This window comes from Pseudorasbora parva, chromosome 2, assembly GCF_024679245.1.
Source record: "Pseudorasbora parva isolate DD20220531a chromosome 2, ASM2467924v1, whole genome shotgun sequence".
Taxonomy (NCBI): Eukaryota; Metazoa; Chordata; class Actinopteri; order Cypriniformes; family Gobionidae; genus Pseudorasbora; species Pseudorasbora parva.
This window is the reverse complement of record NC_090173.1, coordinates 34,740,711-34,763,215: the sequence shown is the minus strand read 5'-3', so window position 1 is coordinate 34,763,215 and position 22,505 is coordinate 34,740,711. Positions and strand designations below refer to the sequence as shown.

The 22,505-nt window shown below is 38.1% G+C and overlaps 1 protein-coding gene and 1 non-coding gene across 5 annotated transcripts; both read right to left on the bottom strand.

Annotated features, from left to right (window-relative positions):
• Positions 1-760: 760 nt before the first annotated feature.
• Positions 761-22,398, bottom strand: LOC137041404 (histone-arginine methyltransferase CARM1). 4 transcript variants are annotated; one of them, XM_067417659.1, is made up of 16 exons: positions 22,174-22,398; positions 18,783-18,908; positions 18,483-18,589; positions 18,168-18,272; positions 16,997-17,107; positions 16,159-16,336; positions 13,295-13,385; positions 12,984-13,065; positions 11,909-11,994; positions 11,688-11,777; positions 9,322-9,459; positions 9,145-9,234; positions 8,960-9,072; positions 8,725-8,823; positions 5,372-5,440; positions 761-2,495 (listed from the first exon to the last, which is right to left on the bottom strand). In XM_067417659.1, the coding sequence occupies exons 1-16, from the start codon at positions 22,334-22,336 to the stop codon at positions 2,356-2,358; spliced, it is 1,788 nt and encodes a 595-aa protein (XP_067273760.1). In that variant the 5' UTR covers positions 22,337-22,398; the 3' UTR covers positions 761-2,355. The 4 variants fall into 4 exon arrangements, with proteins under 4 accessions (XP_067273760.1, XP_067273769.1, XP_067273787.1 ...); XM_067417668.1 differs by having other exon boundaries at positions 8,975-9,072; XM_067417686.1 differs by having other exon boundaries at positions 8,743-8,823; positions 8,975-9,072; positions 22,174-22,397.
• On the bottom strand, positions 12,098-12,295 carry LOC137057136 (small nucleolar RNA SNORA74). Its single transcript, XR_010900433.1, has one exon. It is a non-coding gene; the product is annotated as a small nucleolar RNA SNORA74 (small nucleolar RNA).
• Positions 22,399-22,505: the final 107 nt, after the last annotated feature.

Here is a 22,505-nt window from a genome sequence, read left to right as displayed (position 1 = left end):
AAAACCTCATGTTGCTCCAAACCTTTACGACTTTCTTTCGTCCACTGATCTAGTCCAATCTGCTCATCATGCAACAAATATAAACAGTGACAGTAGCTGACAAGCAGAAAGTGCCTGAAAATTTGTCCCCATTACTATAAGTTTTTAAAAAAATATATAAAAGGTGAACAAAAAAAAATACAATAGCTTTGTGTGAAAAACAGACAAAAATTAATGTACTGGCCATTCAAATTATAAAAAAAAAAAAAAAAACCTTGCTTAAGCTGCAAAATTTCTCCTTTTGTGTTTTAGAAAATACTAAGCTAAAAATGATGTGCAACACTTTACAATAATGTTCTGTTTTATTACAATGGCTAGCATGAACTAAGAATTTTTTTGAAGCATTTATCTGGGTTCATATTAATTGCTTCATATTTTATACACAATTTCAAATTGTATAAACTAACAACATATTAAACACACAAATTAAATAACGCTAATATATTTATAAATTAACATTAACATTGATTAATAAATGCTGTAAAATAAATTGTTAGTTCATAATACCAAATGCATATTAACAAACTGAACATCAGTGTAAAGTGTACAGAATTTATTTATTTTTTAAATCTGTTCCAAAATCTGCTTCACTGGAAAGCAGAAACTCTATAGCCATCTACAACCTATCCAGATCACGATTCCTCAAACTAAGTTTGATTGTATACTTGTTTTACACTCACCCATAAAACAACAAACGCTACTGTAAGTAGCCACACGTAGGGACTTCTCCATCAACATTTAATTTGCTCCTTTTTTTGTCTGTAGCTTTTTTGTGAAAGGAAACCAAAACAAAAAGTTAATTCTACAAACTAACAGACACTTTTTTTTCCATCTCATGATCTCATGAAAGTTGCTATTTCAAACCAAATGAACAGAAAAAAAAAACTGACTGGAAGCGGTGCATTCGTCTTTAAAGTCTTTGATGGGGTTATCATCATATCCCCGGTGTGGGAAGGGAAGGAGAGAGAGGAGGAAATGAGGAGGAAAGTTATAGCTAGTCAGGCATCACTTGATCTCCTCCATTCCTCAACGAGTCTCACAACACACAGAAGTTGACAAAATAAAGGTTCAAGGGATGTAAACTAGGATACTGCAATTCCAAACAGTTGTCCTGCTGCAGCGGTCAGTGTGTCCACAGACTCCACTGTTTATATCATTCATCTTTCTGTCTTCTCCCCCCTAGTTGCCGACTGTCCTTCCCAGCACGCCGTCGTCCTCCTTGGCTGGTAGTGGAGGGTTTTTTGCTGGTCTTTTTATTCCCGAAACCTTTTATGTCCTTATAATTGACTGAGAATGAATCCGCCAATTTATAAGTCAGATTTGCTTCGTGTTGGAGTCGGAAGGGGGTCAACAGAAGCGGTCTCGATAAACCATGCTCAGAATTCACCTCAGGGAACACCAAGCAAATACATAAATCTGGGACTGCACTACATTAAAATACAGTCAGAAATGGAATGAAAAGTAAGACGATCTCTATCTATGCTATGTTTGTCTACAGGCAGGATCCAGCGGTACTGTGCTAGTAGCCGTAATGAACTCTGTGAGCATCTACAGCACGTGTCCATCTCTTCTGGTGAGCGATGAGAGGTCGTGAACATTTAGGTGAGTCAATGTGGCCGTCAAAGGCCCATGCTGAAAGAATCAAGATGCGATGGCCAGTTGATGTTGAAACGTAAAAAACCAGACAGTGAAGAGTAGGTTCAACATAGCTGGACTTGTTAGGAACAGTGGCAAGATCCTGTAATAGATCTAAAATTCATATCAATAGTCCGTCAATGATGGCATACGTGCGGCTAAAAAAAAAAACTGGGAGTTCATGAAGTTAAAGGGGGAACATGTGCACATTTGTAAAGCATTTATATATTAAAAAAGACGTGTCCCGACGACAGCGTTTCTGCGACCGAGTCCTTTCCGTTGAGTCTTGAGTCTCTGGTTTGTGCTTTTTCAGCATGCTTACAGACAAGTGCTGCCTCCCAGTGGCTGGTTGTGGAGCAGGCGCTGCGTGAGGCTAGGGAGGGGAAGAGTAACAATGACACATCTCAGACGCGTTGAACTGGCCGAATGCCTGCGCACGCTCACGTTATAGGGCCGCGGGACGGATATGTAAGAATAAAACACCAGTGAGATAAAGAGAGAGTTTAGAATATATATATGTATACATGTATATCTATATATATAGAGAGAGCGAGAGAGACTATAAAGTGATGGTCAGAGACTGGTGCACTGGTTTTGGTATTCTGAATTTGGCTGCGGTTGATCTGCAGGGGTGGGGGGTAGGGGGGTGGGGATTGGACATGCAGAGGCCGATTCTTGGCCTTAGCTCCCGTAGTGCATGGTGTTGCTGGGGATGGCCATAGGAGATGCCATGGAGATAGCCGGGCCGCCCATGGTGAACTGGTTGGTGACGGGGTAATGAGGACTGCTGCTGCTGGGACCCTGCTGGGCAGTTGTGGCCCCTGAGAAGAGATAAAAGCAATAAGCAACATTACATCCTTTGCATTTATAACACTTAGAATCCAAGATGTTTAAGTCATGGGTAAGGTGTGCAACTCCGCATTATGTAAAATTTGTCTTCAGCGTAGTTTGCGTGTACGATAAACCATGTATGTGTGCAGCTAGATTTAATTGTGTAGCTTAGCTCACACTTCTATTTTTGTGCACTACTGGAGACAACAACAATTGATGCCTGTATTGACGAGGTGGTAAAGAGATACCTGCAACTAGAGGTCTGCAAATAGACCAGATCAGAATTCTCGCGGTGCGGGAGTCAATTTCCAAATCAAAGACGGTAGCGGTCGGTAACTCTGGTGTACTTTGGATGGGAGCGGGCAGGGCAGTCAGACAATAGCCCGGCCGCTCCCGACATTCTCTGAAAACAGCGTATCTGCGCTTAAACTTGAAGTGAAAAAAAAAAAAACTTCCTGCAATGTAGCCATTCAAACAGTTCCCGGTTCCCTGCCCTGAACCTGCCAATATACATTTTTTGCATCCTGTCCACGAGAGAGAATATTCAGCCTTTGTGGTCATAATTTTGGAGGAGGTACGTTCGGTAATATGAAATATGTCATCAATCAGCGACATTCTGTTCTTGCATGGATGTTAAAAATATTTAATTTTGCAGTAGCTATAGCTAAAATGTTTGTTTATTTGTATTTTTGGCTTATAATTTTGAGTTACAGATGTCATTTTTGATTTAGCCTATTGTTCTCTGTGACATTTTTTTGGGGTGCTGAAAGTATCCCAAGACAAAAATGACTGTATAGCCAACATGTTATATTGGTTATCCCCAGTTACTGTCTTTCTTTAGGTGAAATTTAAAAGGATAGTTCACCCAAAAATGTAAAATTCTGTCTCAATTTACTCGCCCTCAAGTTGTTCCAAACCTGTTTGAGTTTATTTCTTCTGCTGAACACAAAAGATATTTTGAAGAATGTTTGTAATGAAGCAGATAAAGCAACCATTGACTACCACAGTAGAGAAAACATACTACGATAGTCAATGGTTGCTCTATCTGCTTCGTTACAAACATTCTGCAAAATATCTTTTGTGTTCGGCAGAACAAAGAAACTCATATAGGTTTGGAATAACTTGAGGGTGAGTAAATTGAGAAAGAATTTAATTTTTTGTGAAATAAGGTCTAAATGTAGTGGGATCAGTCGGGTCAGGAAGAAAAGCGGGTAAGCAGGTGAACACATTGAATTTTAAGTGGGAGTGGGTGGGTGCGGAACAGAACCTAGCGGGATGGAGGAGAGGAAAAAAAAAAAAAAAACAGTCCTGCGCAGACAGTTACCTGGAACTCTAGTGCAAATACAAAAGATTTTTAACAATAATAACTCCTGGAGAGAAATAGCACAAACACTGGAGAATGCTTTGTAAAAGTGCTCACGCCAAACAAATTATGTATACTTTGGGATAAGGAGAACAAATTAAAGATCAAATCACCATTAGGGTGCAATACTATTTTTTTTTTTTTTTTGAACTAGCTATTTAGTATTTACAGTAAAACACTGATTAATTAGCCTGGTTTCAGGTTCACTTGACCCTGATCAGATATTTCTTGTTGGGCTTTATGCAAGATGCTTTAAAAAATACAATAAAAAAGAAATACAATAAAAACTGAACACAGTGGACAGGAATAGAATGCCGGAGACATGGGATTTGGAACACTGTCTTTTTTTACTGAACAAGGCATTTTGAAAATACAACCCACACGGTCTGAGAATTATACAATATATCTATCTGCAGGCACCTAACACACACTACACTGTAAATGCCTATTCATATCACACCAAGAACAAACGTTTAGTGCAACATGACATTCAAATTAAATTATTTTATTTATTTTTTGGGTTCACTCTGTGAGAAAAAAAGCAAATGTTCATCTTTAGAACACAAATTAAGATTTTTTCTCTCATCACAGGAGTTCAAACCAATGAGGCTTTTCTCTTATGCATGAAGCAACATCAACAGCTTGCATCAATCAATGTTTATATTAGTGCTGTCAAATCGATTAAATCGCATCTAACTTAAGTTTATGTTTGCATTAATATATGCGTATGTACTTATTATTATGCATATATAAACATTAATGTATATACTTTATATATTTAAATACAATATTAAAAAAATCTTAAATATGTACACGAGTTTGTGTGCATTTATACATTATTATACACAGCACATGCATAAAGTTCTCAATAAATCAAATTTGACCCAATTTACTTTGTTAGCACATATTACAGGTCTTAGGGTGAACAATTAAAACGTGCTAGGTAATACACAGAAAAAAATAGTTTGTCGTGGTAATTTTTAAAAAAAAAAGTAACTTCCGTTCTGGAAACGGCATTCCTTCTCAGATGACAGTAGTTTGACAGCTTTGGTTTTAAAACGCTACACCATTCCCCTCCAACCGTGATTCTGCTATGAGTGAGAGATGGAGAGGAGCGCTGAAGTCAAACCCTGCCCTCTATTCAATATTCCGTTAACCTTGGAAATACATCACAGCACTGAAGAAAACTCACTTGCTACTTCCAGTTTACTGGGACTTGAAAAACATGAGGTTTTATTTTGGCTGTGATTAATCGATTTGGCAGAACTATATGAATAAAAGCCCAAATTCAATCTTTTCACTCAAAAAGCATTCAATGCCTCTTCAAGACTTCCAATATATGGACAAAAACATTAAAAAGCAAAAACAAAATTCTTAAGTTTAGAGATTAAAAAAAGTCTATGTTACAACATGGTGAGTAAATGACAGAATCTTCCTCACTGGGTGAACAATTGTTTTAATCTGTAAACGTGTAGGTCTTGTTTAGAGAAGAGACACACTCACCCTGGACGATTCCGGTGCTCATTATAGAGCCCATTCTGGAGTGAGTGTGGTTCACAATCCCCGTGTTCACTGGAGGGGAAAAAGACAGACAACTCTCTTCAATTTATACACAAACAAAATGTGATTACCAAAAAAAAAAAAAATGAAACTTGACATGAAGCTGAAGGAGACTGACAGTACTGTAGTATAGAAAATCTTAAATGATATACAATTATTTATTGTCATGTGAAGGGTTTTAGAAAAGATAAATAATATAAGCATGTAATGAACAGCATAAATTAAAGGGGTCATAGATTTATTTTTCCCCCTGATGTCCCATTATAAATTGCATTTTCTGCACCAAAGATGTTTTATAGCCAAATTCAACTCTTTCCCGACATCCCCAGTAATATATAGAATACATAAGCTCTCGTCTTAAAAGCTGTTGTCCTTCAGGATGTGGCCCCTTCAATATCGTAAACCTTTTTTTTTTTTTTTTTTTTTTTTTTAATCTCTGCATTTCGTTTTTTTAAAGGGATAGTTCACCCAAAACAAATGAATTCTGTCATTTACTCACCCATATATTGTTCCAAACCTGCATTACATCCTCAGAATATAACTAAAGATATTTTTATATATTTATATTATATTCACTCATTTTTCATTTTTGTCCATCCACTGAAGTATCAAAGTTTTGGATGTGTCCAAAAAGACATTGTAAAAGTAATACATATACTGTGGTTTAATCCAAGTCTTCCAAAACTTTATACCAGGGGTTCAATTATCAATTTAAATCACCCAGTAGAGCCTACAACCTGTTTTGTATTTAACTGTTCTCGCACTGTAGTGAATCCAAAACACCAAAAATTTTAAGGATGACTAATTTTAACCCCTGGAAAATAAAAAAGGCAACCATTATCTGAATATTTTTAAGTTAGCCTGCATGGGTAAAATTGGAATTTGGTGTAAACATCATTACTAATCTTTAGAGTTCAGTTTGGTTTACTTTGTGCTTAGCTGACAAATTTGCTACATCCGAATCCATGACCAATCAGATGTTGTTTTCGGCTGCAAACTTTCGCGGTTGGTTAGTTCTACAAAGGAAATGCCCATATTTGGACAGCGCTGTGTGTGAGACTGAGAGCTTTATAATGATACCAGGCATGACATGTTTCTGTGAATGGAGACGGCACGGGAGCTCGCGTTAGAGTAACTTTGGATGATTTCCGGTAGAAATCTAAAGGCGCACGGTGACAAAATATAATGAAATAACCACCTTAAATATGTAATGTTGCCTTTTTTTTATTTTGACATGAAAGCTTGCATGTTAAGGGAGTAAACTGGCCCAAAATCTCAAAATTAACTATGTTTTCACCTGTCTCGCCTTAATAAGTAAAACCTAACGTTAACTCGCTAGCTAACAAGCAATACAGTCATGTAACTCAAGTGTTACAACAGTGGATTCACAAACCTGTAACACTTTCGTCTGACGCAGAATCTCTCTCTGGCCGGTGAGGTTTAGTGTTCCTTTTAAAAAATGTGTAGTGTCCATGTTAACTACAGTTAACTACGACGCCGGTGAAATACAAAAGCCCGCCAATACCTGATGACAACGACGAAGATGATGATGTATATTCTTCTTCGTTAGTTTTTATTGCCAGTTGGCATTGGCAAACAAGCTGAGTGATGTGCGATGCATTGCCGACCGTCCGCCACACACACGGTAATAGAGCTTTTGTTTCATTTTTTGCCGCTCCAGTCTGAAAGACTGAGAGGAAATGATACAAAATTACTTTTATTTTTTTTTACAAAAAGATTCGGGGCTTTTGACAAAACATTCGGGGCTTAAGCCCAATTAGCCACCCAACCCCCAAAAATTTGAGTTCTCTTTCAAGTAAGTCTTGCGCTTAAATGGACAAACTCGCACAAAAAGTATGTCAACATGTCCATCTTGATTAGTATCCAAGCAGACATAGTCTGAATATGCCTCAAGAGAACGTTATACAGTCGAGAAAGAAGAGCATATCCCTGCACTAGGTCTTAAAGGGGCAGTAGCCTTTACTGCTGTCTGTTTTATGTCAAACAAAAGGACATCACTCACTGCTCTTGAATAGCTTTTGTAAGTTTAATAAGGATTAATCTATAATTTAAACAGTTAAAATATGCAGTTATTTTACATTTGATTACTTTATTTAATTTCTGTACCTTTCTGCAGGCCATTAGGCCTGTACATTAGCTATTATTAAATGTACACATGAGTGATCAAGTTAAACATTTTAGTTGTAATTGTATTTTATACTGTGGATTGTTGCAATGTGCTAAATAAATATTTGCATAATTTGTAATTGATTAATATTTGAAACTTTAATATTAATTTATGCAATCGCAATGCCTTGATTTTTAGTAAAGTTACACAGTCACAGCATTAGCCATAAATGCAATAGTACTAATAGTTGGCATAATTTCTTTTGGTGTTTCGGTTTCGGCCAATAATTTTTATTTCTGTGCATCCCTACTGACAATGTTCTGCTCGGTGTGTCGTCAACACGCTTCAGAAGATGCCAAAACGAATAGTTTTTAATTGTTGGGACTAAAAACCTAAAACTGGAAGCCATAATAGATCACGAATCATCCAAATGCCACATCCAGGTAAAAAAAAAAAAGCGCACAGAGCACAGAGCCCTACTCATTTAATGAAATGTATATCAGTTCATGGTTTGTGTGTGTATAAGAGAGATAGAGAAAATGTTAGTATTTCATTGAGACTTGAGATTAAATAAACTGCTTAAGTATTGTAGAGCTTGTAGTATTAAATTTTCACATGCAGTTGCACATTGTCGTTTAGAAACAAGAAAGTGGCTGGTAAAAACATGGAGTGGCTGGTAGATTTTGAAATCCACCAGTCACAGTGGCCGGTGGACAAAAAAGTTAATTTCCATCCCTGATAAAAACCATAGTGGACATTATTGAATGCATTCATTCTATCCCACATTGCACAACAATAACAAGCATACAGCCGATGTACACACAACGGCTGTCTGAATTCATTCATTCACTCACTCCTTTAAGTGAACTGTATTAGTGGACTAATGTAGGGAATAGTGATTGAAGATAGTAAAAGAGAGGGTTTAGGGCGCCATTTCGGATTCAGCCCCAGTGTCCTGCAGACAGAGTTTAGCGCTAACCTCTGCAGGACAGGGAAGAAAGAATATTACAGATATATTTGTGTTTCAAAGATGAACTGAAGTTTTATGGATTTGGAGAGACAGAATTTTCATTTTTGGGTGAATGGTCTCTTTAAATGAACCACACCAGAGCTCATTTCACTCAGCATATGTGTGTATGTGTGAGTGTGTGTGTGTAAATATCCATACGTGCGTGTGTGTCTGTACCAAGGGGGATGAGATTGTTGTGGGATACTGTTGTCCCACCTCCGCCAATGACAGTGCTGAGATCATAGGCTGTAGGCATCCCTGACAGACAGAGAGAGAGACAGAAAAACAAAATCAGTGACATTACTCCAAATATCCAAAAGCAAATGCATGGGAGGAATTGTGGCCAACTAATGTAAATGTGAAAAGAAGTCAGGAATGACTGTGTAAGAGCTACCCGACACAGCCATGCCTTGGCTCATGCTATAGGTTCCCCCAGTGTTCCACATGTTCTCTGAAGGGGAGGAATAGTGTGACCCTGGGGGTGGGGTGGGTGTTGTGCCCGTGTACCTGCAGAACACAGCATAGCGTAAGCAACATGTTTCAGACAAACTCTTATCAGTTTCCAAGGTTTCATCTCACCGGAAGAAAGGGTTCTTCAGATCAAGTAGATTACTGGACTTGGAGCCTGTCTGGTCCACTTGAGCAACAATACTAATGTCATAGCTTTGTCTGCAAGAGGAAGTGGAAACAAATGAAAACGTTAACCACCTGACATTAACAACCTGAGGGTTACCATAAAGAATTGTGTGTGTTCACCTCTTGTTGGCGATTAAATGTGCAGTGCCTGACATTGTGTCCCCTGCCTTGGCAAAGAGAGGAGACTGCAGCAGACAGCGCACCTGGTACCAGTGAGTGAGGGGTTCGGTGGGGGCCGTAGAGAGCCACACCGTCATCCTGTACACAGAGACACAGCACAAGAGCACACCTGTCACAATATTCTGATTAGAAATCATTTCATTTTTTCCCCTCACTAGGGCTGGGCACCGAACGGCAATACTTTTATGGTATTGAACGAAAAACAAAGATACTATGAATATCGAAAAATTATTTATTTTTCTGTGCCAAATTTTGGTTCCAAAAGCAAAGCGGCTGTCTGTGTGAGCCTGCAGCATACTTGTATGTAAGGACCTAAAGCACTGGTGATTTGCTGTCCACCACCACGTGACGGAGAGGATTTCTGAAGATACTCACAGTCACACTAAACACAGCACAAGTGTAGTTGTTTTTTTTCTCATGCGTTCTACCTTGTCGTTTTACAATGCCAAAGCGGTCTAAAGTGTGGCTACACTTTATAAACGTAGATGCAAAGTGCATTATTCTATAAGAGCATTGCAACCAAAGGCGGCGGTGTACTCACACTAGGCGCTCTAAACTGTGCCTAAACGTGTTTGAGCCCCAAAGCCGGTTCTTTTGACAAGTGTGAGTGCTCCGTTCCGTGCCCTGGCACGGTACGTTTGGCCCTGGTTTGTTTAACAAGTGTGAGTGCTTCGTTCCATGCTCTGGCGCGGTTCATTTGGCCGGCCCTGGCCTGCTTGGAAGAGGTGAGCCAAAGCGCGGTTCGTTTGGGCCAGAGCGCGGTTCGCATGCAGTGAGCACTAACAGTGTAAGAGCACGCAACAGCTGTGGCGCTACTGTCATCATTACGACAGCAAACACCTAATTATTACTACTTGGATACACTTTTCGAATAAATCGTATATATTTCGATTTACAACGGTCCTGGTTATCACCTTATTGATTAACATGAATTGTAGTTTGCGAGTAAAGCTGTTTATTCCTCCATCAAAGTCATCTGCCTCCTTAATAATCTTCTGATATGTGCAGTGCAGTCAAGTGGAAATCGTAGCGCGGCAAAAATTATAAATCTATTAGGCAGTCTATTAGTGGAAGCGCTTTTCTTCTGTTCTTCTTCAAAACAAAACGTTCCATCATGAATGACAAAGTATCGTTAGGAACCGGTATCGAAAACTAAGGTATCGAAATTGGCACCGGATCGAAAGATTTTGAACAATACCCAGGCCTTACCCCTCACATACAAATATTAATTTCAAAATCACAAACATTATCATATTCCCTCAAAAAAAAAGAAAAGAGGAAATGTAATATAAATGACCACACAATTACCTACAATTGATGTACATTTTCAGATATATTAATAATCAATTTTCTTTCTAATTAACTATGAATTAATCATTATCGTTAATTCCACAAAACACACATGGAGAACTCCAAATATAGTAGCAACTTTAACTAGCAAAGGCTGCAATAGTACATGCATCCTGTTATACTTTCCGTGTGCACAAGGGTCCACATGACGTAAAAATTGGAGTATTTATGTTATATTCATATACAAATTGAACAGTATTTATGTTATGTTATATTTATATACAAACTGAACTGTATTTATGTTATTTTTTTTAACCTCATATCAGACGAATCGCCAGATAAGGTCAAAACCTGGCGCGATCATAGATTTATATATAAACCTCATCAGTGCCTATGCAGATCGGTTGAATGAGGCATCTATGTACACATTTCTATGATTGCAACGTCATTTTGACCTTCTCTGGCGGAAGTAATGGCATTGGGAACACTGCATGAGATTTGTCTGATATGAGGTTAAAAAATAAATACTTTCTCACAATAAACGATTGTTTCGTGTCTTAAGACATCAATGTATCGTCACATGCCATGGAGTTTAATATGGATTCCTATGTGTATGTGTTGTTTAATCTAATAGTGGCTCTCAAAAAAAAACATCCCTTTGACATGCATTATATGACTGGCAGAGTGCGACGGTTGGAGTTAAAAATCTTAATTTGTGTTCTACTGAGGAAACAGACACACCTACATCTTGGATGCCCTGGGGGTAAGCAGATAAACATCACACTTTCATTTTTGGGTGAACTGTCCCTTGAATATACATTTTTTTGATATTTTTTGATTTTTTTGATATACAGATTTTTTACAGTAAAATGTTTTTGCAATCTCACTAAATAAGCATTTAATGAGCTTACTTCGTTAAAAAAAAGTTTTCAACTTACATTAAAAGTGGGACAGTCCATTAAAATACATCTCATGAAAAGAGGGGTGACTTATAAAGAGAATGTGTAGGAACTTACACTGATCCAATGAATGCGACGTCAAACCAAAAAGCCAGCCCATGTACAAGCCCTGAATGCATCATATGGAATTTGAAGGGGATTTCTATCCTAGGAAGAGCAAGAAAGAAGAAGAATATTTTAAAAAAACTGACAGGCAGACATGCTTTTTTTTAACCATATTTTTATATAAAAAGGCTGCATTTAAATGCAATGAAATGATGCATTTGGTGGACCCATACTTGTAAAGATCCTCTTCTTTAGCATCTAAAAAGTTGACTGTGTATTTCACTGATTTGGCCATAAGGATCCTGATATCAAAAGTGTCCTGAAAGAAAACAGAATAAATGAGAAATGCAAGACATCCCAATGTAACACGGAGTCATGCATGCGGAGGAGGATGAGGCGGGTCAAATCAAACAGGACGATGCGCTGTGAGGCCTCTTGTCAAGGGCTGAGCCACAGTTAATCAGACTCAGTCCTAGCTCAGAGGGCTCTCCTGCCTTAGCCTGAACTCTGGAGGATGCTACAACAGCCCCCCCTAGAGCCAGACCACAGCAGGTCACTGTCCCAGCAGTGTAACACCATTACAGACACCATGAATGCCTGAACAGCTGACTACTGCTGGATATAAACCACACACGCAGAATGTAAATTATAATTATGATGTGTAGAAATCAGTGGACTGAAAACAGAGCACACAATTGACATGTTAATTGGCGTCTCAAGGGCAAGGGAAAAAGTAGCTCTGATGGATTTCAAAACACTGCGAGGATCCAACAACTAAAATTGCATGCGTTCTTGTTCACATAAAGACATGCTTCATAAACCTTCCTTGATGGACCTAAATTTATTGCATACCCCTTGACCACACACAAACAGTGAGCTCAGAAACCCAGACCACAAAACACCGGCCTTTCATCACGGGCACAAAGCAAGCATACATACTTCTCCGTCTCCTACATAAAACTACATTGAATACATTTGCCTAATCCATGAAGCATGCTGCCTTTCTCCATTTCCTAGAAACATCCTCACCGTTCTCATTTGGGCTTAAGTACGTAACTCAATCCTGTCCGTATTTACCCTCAAGGCCTCTATAGCCAGCGAGGAGACAAATCTCCAGTTACCTTCATACTTCACACACTATTTATCAGTATAATCTTTCCTCTGAAGGCACAAACACAAGCTAATGTGTTTTTATGGCTTTCTGCCTTATGAACTTTCCAAACAGTGGCTAAGTCTAAAAAGCTAGCATGTACTAACGAATTCACTAGCGCACACCCTATCCGCTGGTCATTCCCTTCCATTTCTCACCACAATAGGCTGTCTGAAGTATTCATCAACCGCAGCTCCTCTCAGTGCAGACAAATCCACCCCATGGAAAGATGGCTGGTACCTGAAAGACAAGAAATGTCAGTTTATCAAGTATAAACACAAAAGAAATCATCTAGTTATATCTTAGTCATCTGCTAAAGTCCTAAATGACAGTTTATTTACACTTTGAGTTTGTCATTTAACATCTGCTACCCGTTACATGACTGCCTGCTTATTTACTCACACTCATACATTTTGTATCTTCACTCCCTCCCAACCCAATGTCCTTATCCTCTTTTTAGAAAGCTCACCAGAAATTGGCCTTCGTAAACTGCTCCATGTAAAGCTGCTCATCTGTAAAAGGAGCGAGGTGAACGTCTCCAATGGTGGGAAACATTTTGCCTGTAAAAGAAGAGGTGTGATATAAATATATATTGATGAACTATTAGGCGTTTGACTGTACCAAACAAACACGCTGTTGTTTTAACCACTGCACGTGCAGAGCACCTCTGATCTATATAAAGTAGAGGAATCTCACAAAACTTGCGAGTATGACATTTAGATTTTTTTTGGCTTACTGCGCTAAAACGGTCAAATACACAGCACATTTTGTATAAAAGGTCTGTGCAGATGCTCTTAAAGTGACAGCAGCCTTGTAAACCTGCCGCTGTCTTCATGTTAATCAAAAAACAAAATCACTGCACTTTTTGTAAGCATTAAATGCCATTTAATTTTTACAATGAAGACTTCAGTATTTTTTTATACTAGATTAACTATCATTTCTTACCTGAATATTACATCTGTATTTATTTTTTTGTATATATTCTACTCTATTTAAGCTATCGTTTGCAAACTGTTTAGTTCTTATTTTAATACTGACTGTTTACTTGTCTTTTTATTTGTAAATTTAGCCATACCTGTGCTGTGTGAAGGTTATTGCAACAAAAAAAGAAAATCATGAGATGATAATAAAAACATCTATATGGCAGTTTCCCTGTGGTATAGAAAATCTAATAATTTCAAGGTATCATATTAAAGAAATTCCAATATTGTGACAAACTAATCATAAACCTATGTGGTTTGCCCTACTGTCAGGTGCATGTGTTATTTGAGATGCGATGTGTCAGTCCACAACTTGCATCTAATACCCAAAATATACTTCGGTTTTTATGCGTACGTGAGGGTCCACGCACTTTGCGCAAATATCAGCAACAGAATAGTATGCATGCCTCCAGATTTTTTTGTAACCCGAATATAGTATATGCAGGTAGCACACACATTTAATTACATTTTGTATTACGCTAATCAGTTGTTCCACAAGGTGCAACAATGGCCTGGGCCGTTGTTTCACGAAAAGAGACGGAACAAAATACTATTATAAGCTAGCAGCAAAATAGCAAAGGCACTAGAAACATCAAATATAAGGAGTGGATTAGAGCACAATAATTCTTACCTTATTCTAAAATATTTTGCATTCAAAAGTGTAAACACTTCAAATCCCCTAAATTACAACAGCACCAAAAAACTGCAGTGGGTGTTGCGGTCATTCACTCATCAAACCACGGTTTAACTCAATGAGTTAACTTGTCATTTGAGATATACAGCTTTCAGTGTTATCAGCTATATAGTAGATAGCATTAGATTAGTGTGCATCTCCTTAACAAGTACAGAATTCTCCAGATCAAAACACAAAGAAGAAGCAGAAACAAGCAATCTCATATGCAAGCAGATGTATATGAAAAAGTATGCGATCATAAACAAACAGCATATGAATCTGCAAATAAATGTTATTGAATGAAATAGGGCTGACCCCTAATAGTCGAAGATTCGATGCATGGATATGCAGGCCCAGATTGGACCACTGATCTCCTGGTCGTATCTTCGCGGGTGTTATGAAACGAGGATCATACCATTTTGGCAATAAGGGGGTGCCCAATATTAGTGTTATAAAGATGTGTCGCGGCGCCGAGCGATCGGCCCTTTAAGGGCACATAGCTTCGCACCGGACGCGCCGCGCCTTTAAAATCTGAACACATAGGCTACACACTGGCAGCGGCATTCGACGCCTGTCCGCGGCGATTAAATTTATATTTTCCCTCAAATCGTGAATGTACATACTGATTTCACCCTGTGCTACAAAATACACTCATCGTGCAGCTCTTCTTTTAGAAGTCAATTCAAATTTGAGCTTATGCGTATATAATGTTCCCGTCTGCCTGGTGTGAGATAAGTTACCTGAGACACGGCGCTGAGCTTCAGTCCGGTGTGTGCGACCCCCCCGCACTCAAAGTGTTCATTTCCTTTCTAGGCAGGTATTTTTTTAGGTTTATTTATCAAAATGTTCTTTTAACTTTATACTTGTGTGATGTTCTGTGTTTCGATCGCGGCTTTTAAATGAGAGAACGGTTAATTTACGAGTGTCTAGTGTAGCCTAGTTTTGATCACTTTATTAAAAGTGGTGGCTGTGTGCCGTGTGTAAAGTAAAATAAAAATAGTCTTAGCCTCCTGCTGACTAGTGTCCTGCCCTTCCCAACCCGTTTATACAGTTTAATTTTTTCTGGTCTATGGTGTACACACACAAAGATGATTCAACTATCGGTCGACTATAGAGAGATTCGAAAATTCTGATTCGAATGTGTAAATCCTTAGTCGGGGACACCCCTAGAAAGAAATATTGACCCAGGGAGTGGTATATGACTGTGGAAACTTTGGGGGTGTTGATGGACTAGATCTGCTCCATCTGTGTTTTGATCACCGTTCTGAATCCGATCTGGATGTAGTCTGACAATTTTTTTTTTAGCTTTTTGCTCAAAATACTTACATTTAAGTGTTAATAAAAAATAAAAGTAAAAATAAATGAATGAAGCTAAAATATTATCTAAATATTATCAGGGTCTTTTCTTTTTTTTGATATATTGCATGTTCAGATATTCATACATCAAAATATTCTGGGAGATATTAAACTTTTGAAACTAAAAACACTGGTGGGGAGAGAGTTAATAATACAAAAAAACCTAACAATTGTTCCACCTGCTGTACTGAAAACATACAAAACCATGACTTCAAAACCGAGGTACATAGTGTGTTTTCGTGTTCTGTAACACTCTTAGTAACCAAGCATGTTCCAATCTTCAGCTGATTGGTTCTTTTTATCGAATTAACCTTTTTCTCTTACCGTTAGGCTTGAGGAATTTCTTGGCATGTAGATAGCTCTCCAGCATCCTTTCGTTGAACAGCATGTAACCCATGGGTTCCGAGATGATTATGTCCACCTGCTCGGGCAGGGACACTTCCTCCACTTTCCCAGGAATCACCACAACACGATCTGATAGCCTGTTACTGTTCACAAGAACCTGTGGACACAATTTTTAGTACTACTATCACTATTGGAATGACTTGTGATTATCAATATACATTTTTTGGCTTTGGCATAATACCACATTTTCGGTTTCAGTTTAATACTAAAACATGTTTGTCATGCTTTCTGATCCTTTTTAGGGGAGTAAAAATGATTCTCTCCATTACTCAATACTTAATAAAATATTTTAATAATACAAATATTCATTGTATCCATACTTATTTTAGTACCAGTATACAGCAAAACAATTGCCTGCACATTTATTAATGATTAAATGTGATTTTTGATGTATACATATAACTTTGGGGTCAGTACGATTTTTGGAAAGAAAATTATAGCAACTAAGGATGTATTACATAGATTAAAAGTGACAAAGACATGTTACAATTTTTCCCAAATTACTGAACTTTATTATTATTTATTAAACTTTATTCAAGGAATTAAATGGCTTCAGTACTGATTTAATTTGTCTTGAGCCCCAAATCATTATATAAATTCAGCTTTGCCAAGAGACTTCTTTTCTTAAACATTACTGACCTCATAATACAGATTAATCTTTCCAATGCTGAAGTATCCCTTTAAAAATTACTGACCTCAATAATGAATGGCTAGTGTTTGTTAATGACTGAGGAATCTGTATATGAATACATCATACCTCTGCATGTTGAGCCATGGTGCTCGCCTCCACAGCATACACTTTACGGGCACCAGCCTGAGCTGCGAAAAATGATAAAATTCCAGAGCCACAACCTACATCCAGCACCACCTGAGACAAGAAGGACACAGAGAGAGGAATGAGAACAAGAATCAATGCATTTAGATAATAATGCTTTCAGAGAAGCATTCACAAAGGAATAACCTTTTTTATAGACTCAAGAGCCTTTTTTTTTTACTAAATTGTAATAAGTCAGCTGTTCCAGTTTCAGATATTTTGGTCTGGACATTAAAGCTAAAAGTCAAGGTCATAATAGCCAAAAAAAAATCTGAATAATAATAAAAACAGAACAAAAAATGCTACAATAAGCACAGATATAGCAGTTCTGAAACCACTCAACTTTCTGCCAAGTACATTTAAAGGGGTAATGAATTGAGAAAAAAAAATGTAATTGATCTTTTGACATGTAATTATGCTATAAAAACATCCTTTAAGTTTCAGAACTCAAAACATCCTTTTTAGTCCTAACTGCTTTAATTGAAACCAAGCTCAGAAAACAACTTGTTTCAGAGTGTGTCACATTATGACGTAATAGTGTGACCAAAGAGCATCTCTGCAAAAGAATCGGTTATTAAATTGTGATTAAATCCTGTACAGAAAGCGGTCAACGAATCTTCCCTTTAAAATAGCTGGAGCTGTCAATCCCAGCGCAAGTTTACCAGTAACAGTTCTGGACTCTCACTAAACCTTCAGTGTCCACACTGCACAATGAATCTCTTATTTACATTGTGTTTGTACAGTAAGTTGACAGAAGCATTTTGATGCAATGACATGTGATCACTGCATTCATGTGCTCAACAGACATGTTTATCATCGGCTGCAATGTGCATTGCTGTAACCTTTCATTCCACAGGAGTAGACCTAAATATAATGCTATAATAAACAATTTTCACAAGGTTAGTTAATCTTAACAGCCATAATGGTAAAAAGTTAGTAATGGTTTTCAAGAGAGTTCCACATGTAATACTGATTTCATATGCAAAGATGTTAGCCAATCACAGCAGTGGGCCTTTACACTGAACACAGCAGACACACCCCTTCAAACAGAGGGCTAAAATCAGGCTAAAAAATGACCTTTATTTTCTAAATTGAGATTAAAAAAATACAGTACTTTATCCTTGAAGTCAGTATGATTCTGGAGAATTGCTCGTTGATATGTTCCAGTTCGCACGTAATCCTGCATCATGTTTTGTTGCTGAGAGAGGTAGCCATAAAACTGAGAAAGAAAAAGAAAAAAAGAGAAATATATTCATAACATAACACTTCTGTTTATGCTAGACCATAAAAGAGAACATTAGAATTAAAACAATAGTTTGGATGACTGTTACTTATTAAAAAAAAGATCTCTTGAGGTTTTAAGATAAGTAAGAACAGGTTCCTCAAATGCCCGCTTTCCATATGCCTGTCAATTTGAAGCCAAACAAACCTGGAAATACTGTACAGCTGAGGACTCCTCCGTCCTCTCACTGAAGACTGAACGTTCGCCCCTGTGTCCACGGCAATTCTTCAGAAGGTTATAGAAAGAAGAGAAATCTGGCAAACACAGCAAAAGTGGACACATTAGATAACATGCTTCATAACACTATCCCTTCATTCAGGTTTGCCTATAATCATTTAAATGTGATTGTAAACCATGAGCGACTGCAGCTGTGCTTGTCTCAATGTTTCAGCGAACTGATAAATCACTGTAAAGGGTGATGCACTTGCAAAAGGAGGTGAGCTCTACCTGCTGGAGATGCAAACTGCAGAAGGACACTGTTACAGCCCAGAGTAATGATGAAGGACTGCTTCCCAACACGACTGCATTCTGTCTCCCGCGATACAGAACACTTAAAGACACACGTCTCCTCATCTGTGGAGAAAAGCATTGCATGGATATAAATATGCATGTACGATAATTAATTCATACTGTTAATATAAAGCAAACAGACAGTCCCTTAAACAGAATGATGTTTGATTTCCATTATTTGACAAATTATTATTTGATATCAATTATTTGACAAACAATATTTAGAAGAATGTTTCAACAGATTTTTTCCAAACATCGGAAGCCAAATTTAATGTGTGTGTGTGTAGCAAAATAAAACAAGAATGTCATACATGTTAACAGGCGATTTATTACTTTAAGCTGGGACAGGAGAAAATGTGTTTAATAACAATAAAAACAACTACAACATACACTTCAGCTTTAATATGAACTACACTAGCTCCTTAAAAGGTTACTACTACAACCTAAACAAAAGTGAAGCCAAGCAAACTAAATTAGTCAAAGACATTAACCTGGCCTTCTAATTCACTGCAACAGTATGCAGTAATGCCAGGATTAGGGATTTTGACATTTATTTCCCCAGGGGCCTGTACCATGATGGCAGTTTAACAAACTCAGGGTTACAGGATTAGTTTTGAGTTAACAAAACCAAACCATTGTATTAAGGCTTTGTTGGTCCCATGATGCTGATCATCAGCTTTCTTTGTCAACTCAGGCTTTGATCCTGACTTCAGGAGTTTAGCTGTGACATCAGCAGTGAACAGCCAATCACACGTTGTGGAACTGAGATTCACTTCTCGCGAGACAATCAGTGAGATTAATTTCTCTCTTCTGCAGAATATTGCATGATTGAAAAATATTAAGAATAAAAAATAAAAAAAATACACAGCAAGAAGAAAAGCTGTTTATGAAAGAGGACAACTTTAAGAAAAAATTGTATACGTCAATGCAAGTAAAAGTTATGAAGTTAGTTTAGTTGATATAGAGAAAATAAAACATTTAAGCTCAGTGAGCATCTTTTTTTTATAGGCTATTTTTATTTATTGATTTTAAAACTTTGTCCATATGACTTTATGCAGGTGATGTTATTTATATGACTTATGTATTAATTTTAACAAAGTACCTATTAATGATTGATTAACTAAAATGATAAATGTGTAATTGATTTAAGGTATAATAATTACATAAATTATAAGTAAATCATTCAAAATTAATATTATTATAAATAAGCATTGTTAAAAGCAAGACGCTTTAGTCTTTAAAAACCATTTGCTATGTAATGACCTTTAATTTGGAGCAGAAACAGGGGGAGTGGCATTACTGCATCAGAGGTGTGTCACTTTACTCACAGCTGATTGGTCCAATTTAAGTTTGAGATCTCTAATCCAGAACATAACCTGCCCTGGAGCAGGTTAGCCGTGGAGCATAAGTTACTATGGCGATGAACACAGCTAAAAGCCAAACCACTTTAATGGTACCTAAAACCCAGGATTGGCACAAACTAAGCTTAAACAAATCAGGCTAGCCAGCTAAACCAGCTTCATGGTACAGGCCCCAGATGTTGTAGGATTAGGTCAGGCTTTCTTTCCATAAACAGATTAGGCTGGTATTTATATAATTGAGTTGAAAACAAAAAGTCTCTACAGCAGCTCAAGAAAATGCCTCTGAAATGAGGGACAAACAGTGGCACTGAATGAAAATCTGAGCTTTAGAACAGAAGTGATTCTTGGCATCAACTGTTCATAACTGAAGCCTTTGCTCTTTGGACTCCAAAAACAACCTAAACGACTAAAAAAAACAACAACTGTTCACAACAAGCTAAAGAGGCAACCGGTATACCACAGTGAAAGCGAAAGAAACAAATTGCTATACAAACGTGAATAACCACAAGTGTGGAAAAGCATACTTCCTTAAAGTTTCACGCAATTAGTTTTGTTTTGTTTATGCTTTGTAAAGGACATTGAGACACTGTGTACAACACATATACATTTATCATGTTTAAACCTGTCAACTGAACAACAAGATCGGCCATGTGATGTCAACAAAGCAGCTAAAGGGGCGACCTGCTGCATGTACAACAAACGACGCGTGTTTCACACGAGTGTAAATCATTTTAATATGTCCATAAAATAAACATTTCTTTGTGAAATAACAAAGAGAGAAAAAACTCCAGTACATTTACCATCAGTTTATAATGTTTACGCAACATTGAACATTTAAGAGCTCGCGTTCATGCATAAAAACGCCCAAAATCCCTCTCACACACTCATATGAATTTCTCTTAAACTTGGTCTTTCGGTGAAAAAAAACAACAACGCTGAGGGTGCAGCTGCAAGTGGGGCTCAAAGAAATAAAACTTTAAAAAAAATTCTATTGGATGTGGGTCACGCATGTGTTTCAGAAAGACATTCATCTCATCCACGGGACATCGGCAGCATGAGGCTCCAAACAAAAGCCCTGAGCACTGAATGAACAGGCGGGACACTGGAGAAAAGGAGGCGGGGGACCCGCTATTGTTCCCCGCAGAACAAAGATAAATGACCAAACGGTGCTACCGTAAGAAACCTCCGAGTAATTTCACATTACTTTCATAATGTTTTCTGCACTTTGAGAAAGAGAACCCGGGCTGTTTGGTGGTACAGTATAGTCAAAGTAGAGAGTTGGCGCAGAACTGCGCGCTTGGGATGTGCGCAATCAATCAAGTAAACTCGCAGCATCCATTCAGCGCACCATCCAACCAGGTTAAACAATTTCAATAAACAAAATGTTTACACAAATAAAGCACGTGCATAACACAACTGAATGGGTTTCTGTTGCACTTTCTGAAGCGTAACAGTATGACTGAAGGTTTAGACTGCGGCTAACTATGTAGGCGCCAATCAACATTAACGTTATCCAAACCCTTAACGTTACATACTGCCAGCTAAAAACGTCTGGAAGAAAGTCTGGATCAACAGGACATGGATCTGGGAAAAACCTAATGCACAGAAAATGTATATTTAAGAATGTAGAAACGCACTCAGTGCTGAATTGTCGAGGCTCGTGCGTTTAGCTGGGTAGCAGCTAACTATAAGCAGCTTAACACAATACGAAGTGTTTACGGATGCTAACATGCTACGATCAACGTGGTTTGTGGCATGCATGTTTCAACCAAACCCCTGGCACCCGCAACTTTACATGTTTTAGAGAGCATGCACGGGCACGATGGCCGTATCTGAGATCACAACTCAAAAGCCAGGGGTTGCAACACACGCACATGCCGCTCGCACAACACTCTCATTAAGCTAAGCTAGGATACACCGCTCAGCTGAGGCCGGATGCAAAGTGTTTAAAGGCAGCATCTACTTACTGTTCGAGAGGCTTATGAGAGCCGCGTCCTGGTTGGTTTTGATCTCTAGTCGCAGAGGCTGCTGCTCTGAATGTCGCTGTATGTCTCCATTGGCGTCTCCGATGGAGAGGAGACGCACGCCTGAGAACACGGACACCGCCATCTTCGATCTGGGGAGAGTCATGCAGGCAGCTCGCAGCGGCTCAGATCTCCCCTGGAGTCAATGGTCAAGATAGGCCTGACTTACTACTGCCTCCACATGGCCACATTTTTTTTTCTCCCTCTCTCTCTACCCCAGCTGTAGTTCAATTTCAATATGTGATATGGGTTACTAAGAAAAAAATAGAAATATA

Excerpts from the sequence above, each read along its gene's own strand:
- LOC137041404 (XM_067417659.1), bottom strand. The coding sequence starts at position 22,336 with ATGACTCTCCCCAGATCGAAGATGGCGGTGTCCGTGTTCTCAGGCGTG. Across the intron at positions 18,273-18,482 it reads CAGCTGTACAGTATTTCCAG|TTTTATGGCTACCTCTCTCA; the intron begins GTTTGTTTGGCT and ends TTTCTTTCTCAG. Across the intron at positions 9,073-9,144 it reads CTGAAGAACCCTTTCTTCCG|GTACACGGGCACAACACCCA; the intron begins GTGAGATGAAAC and ends TGTGTTCTGCAG.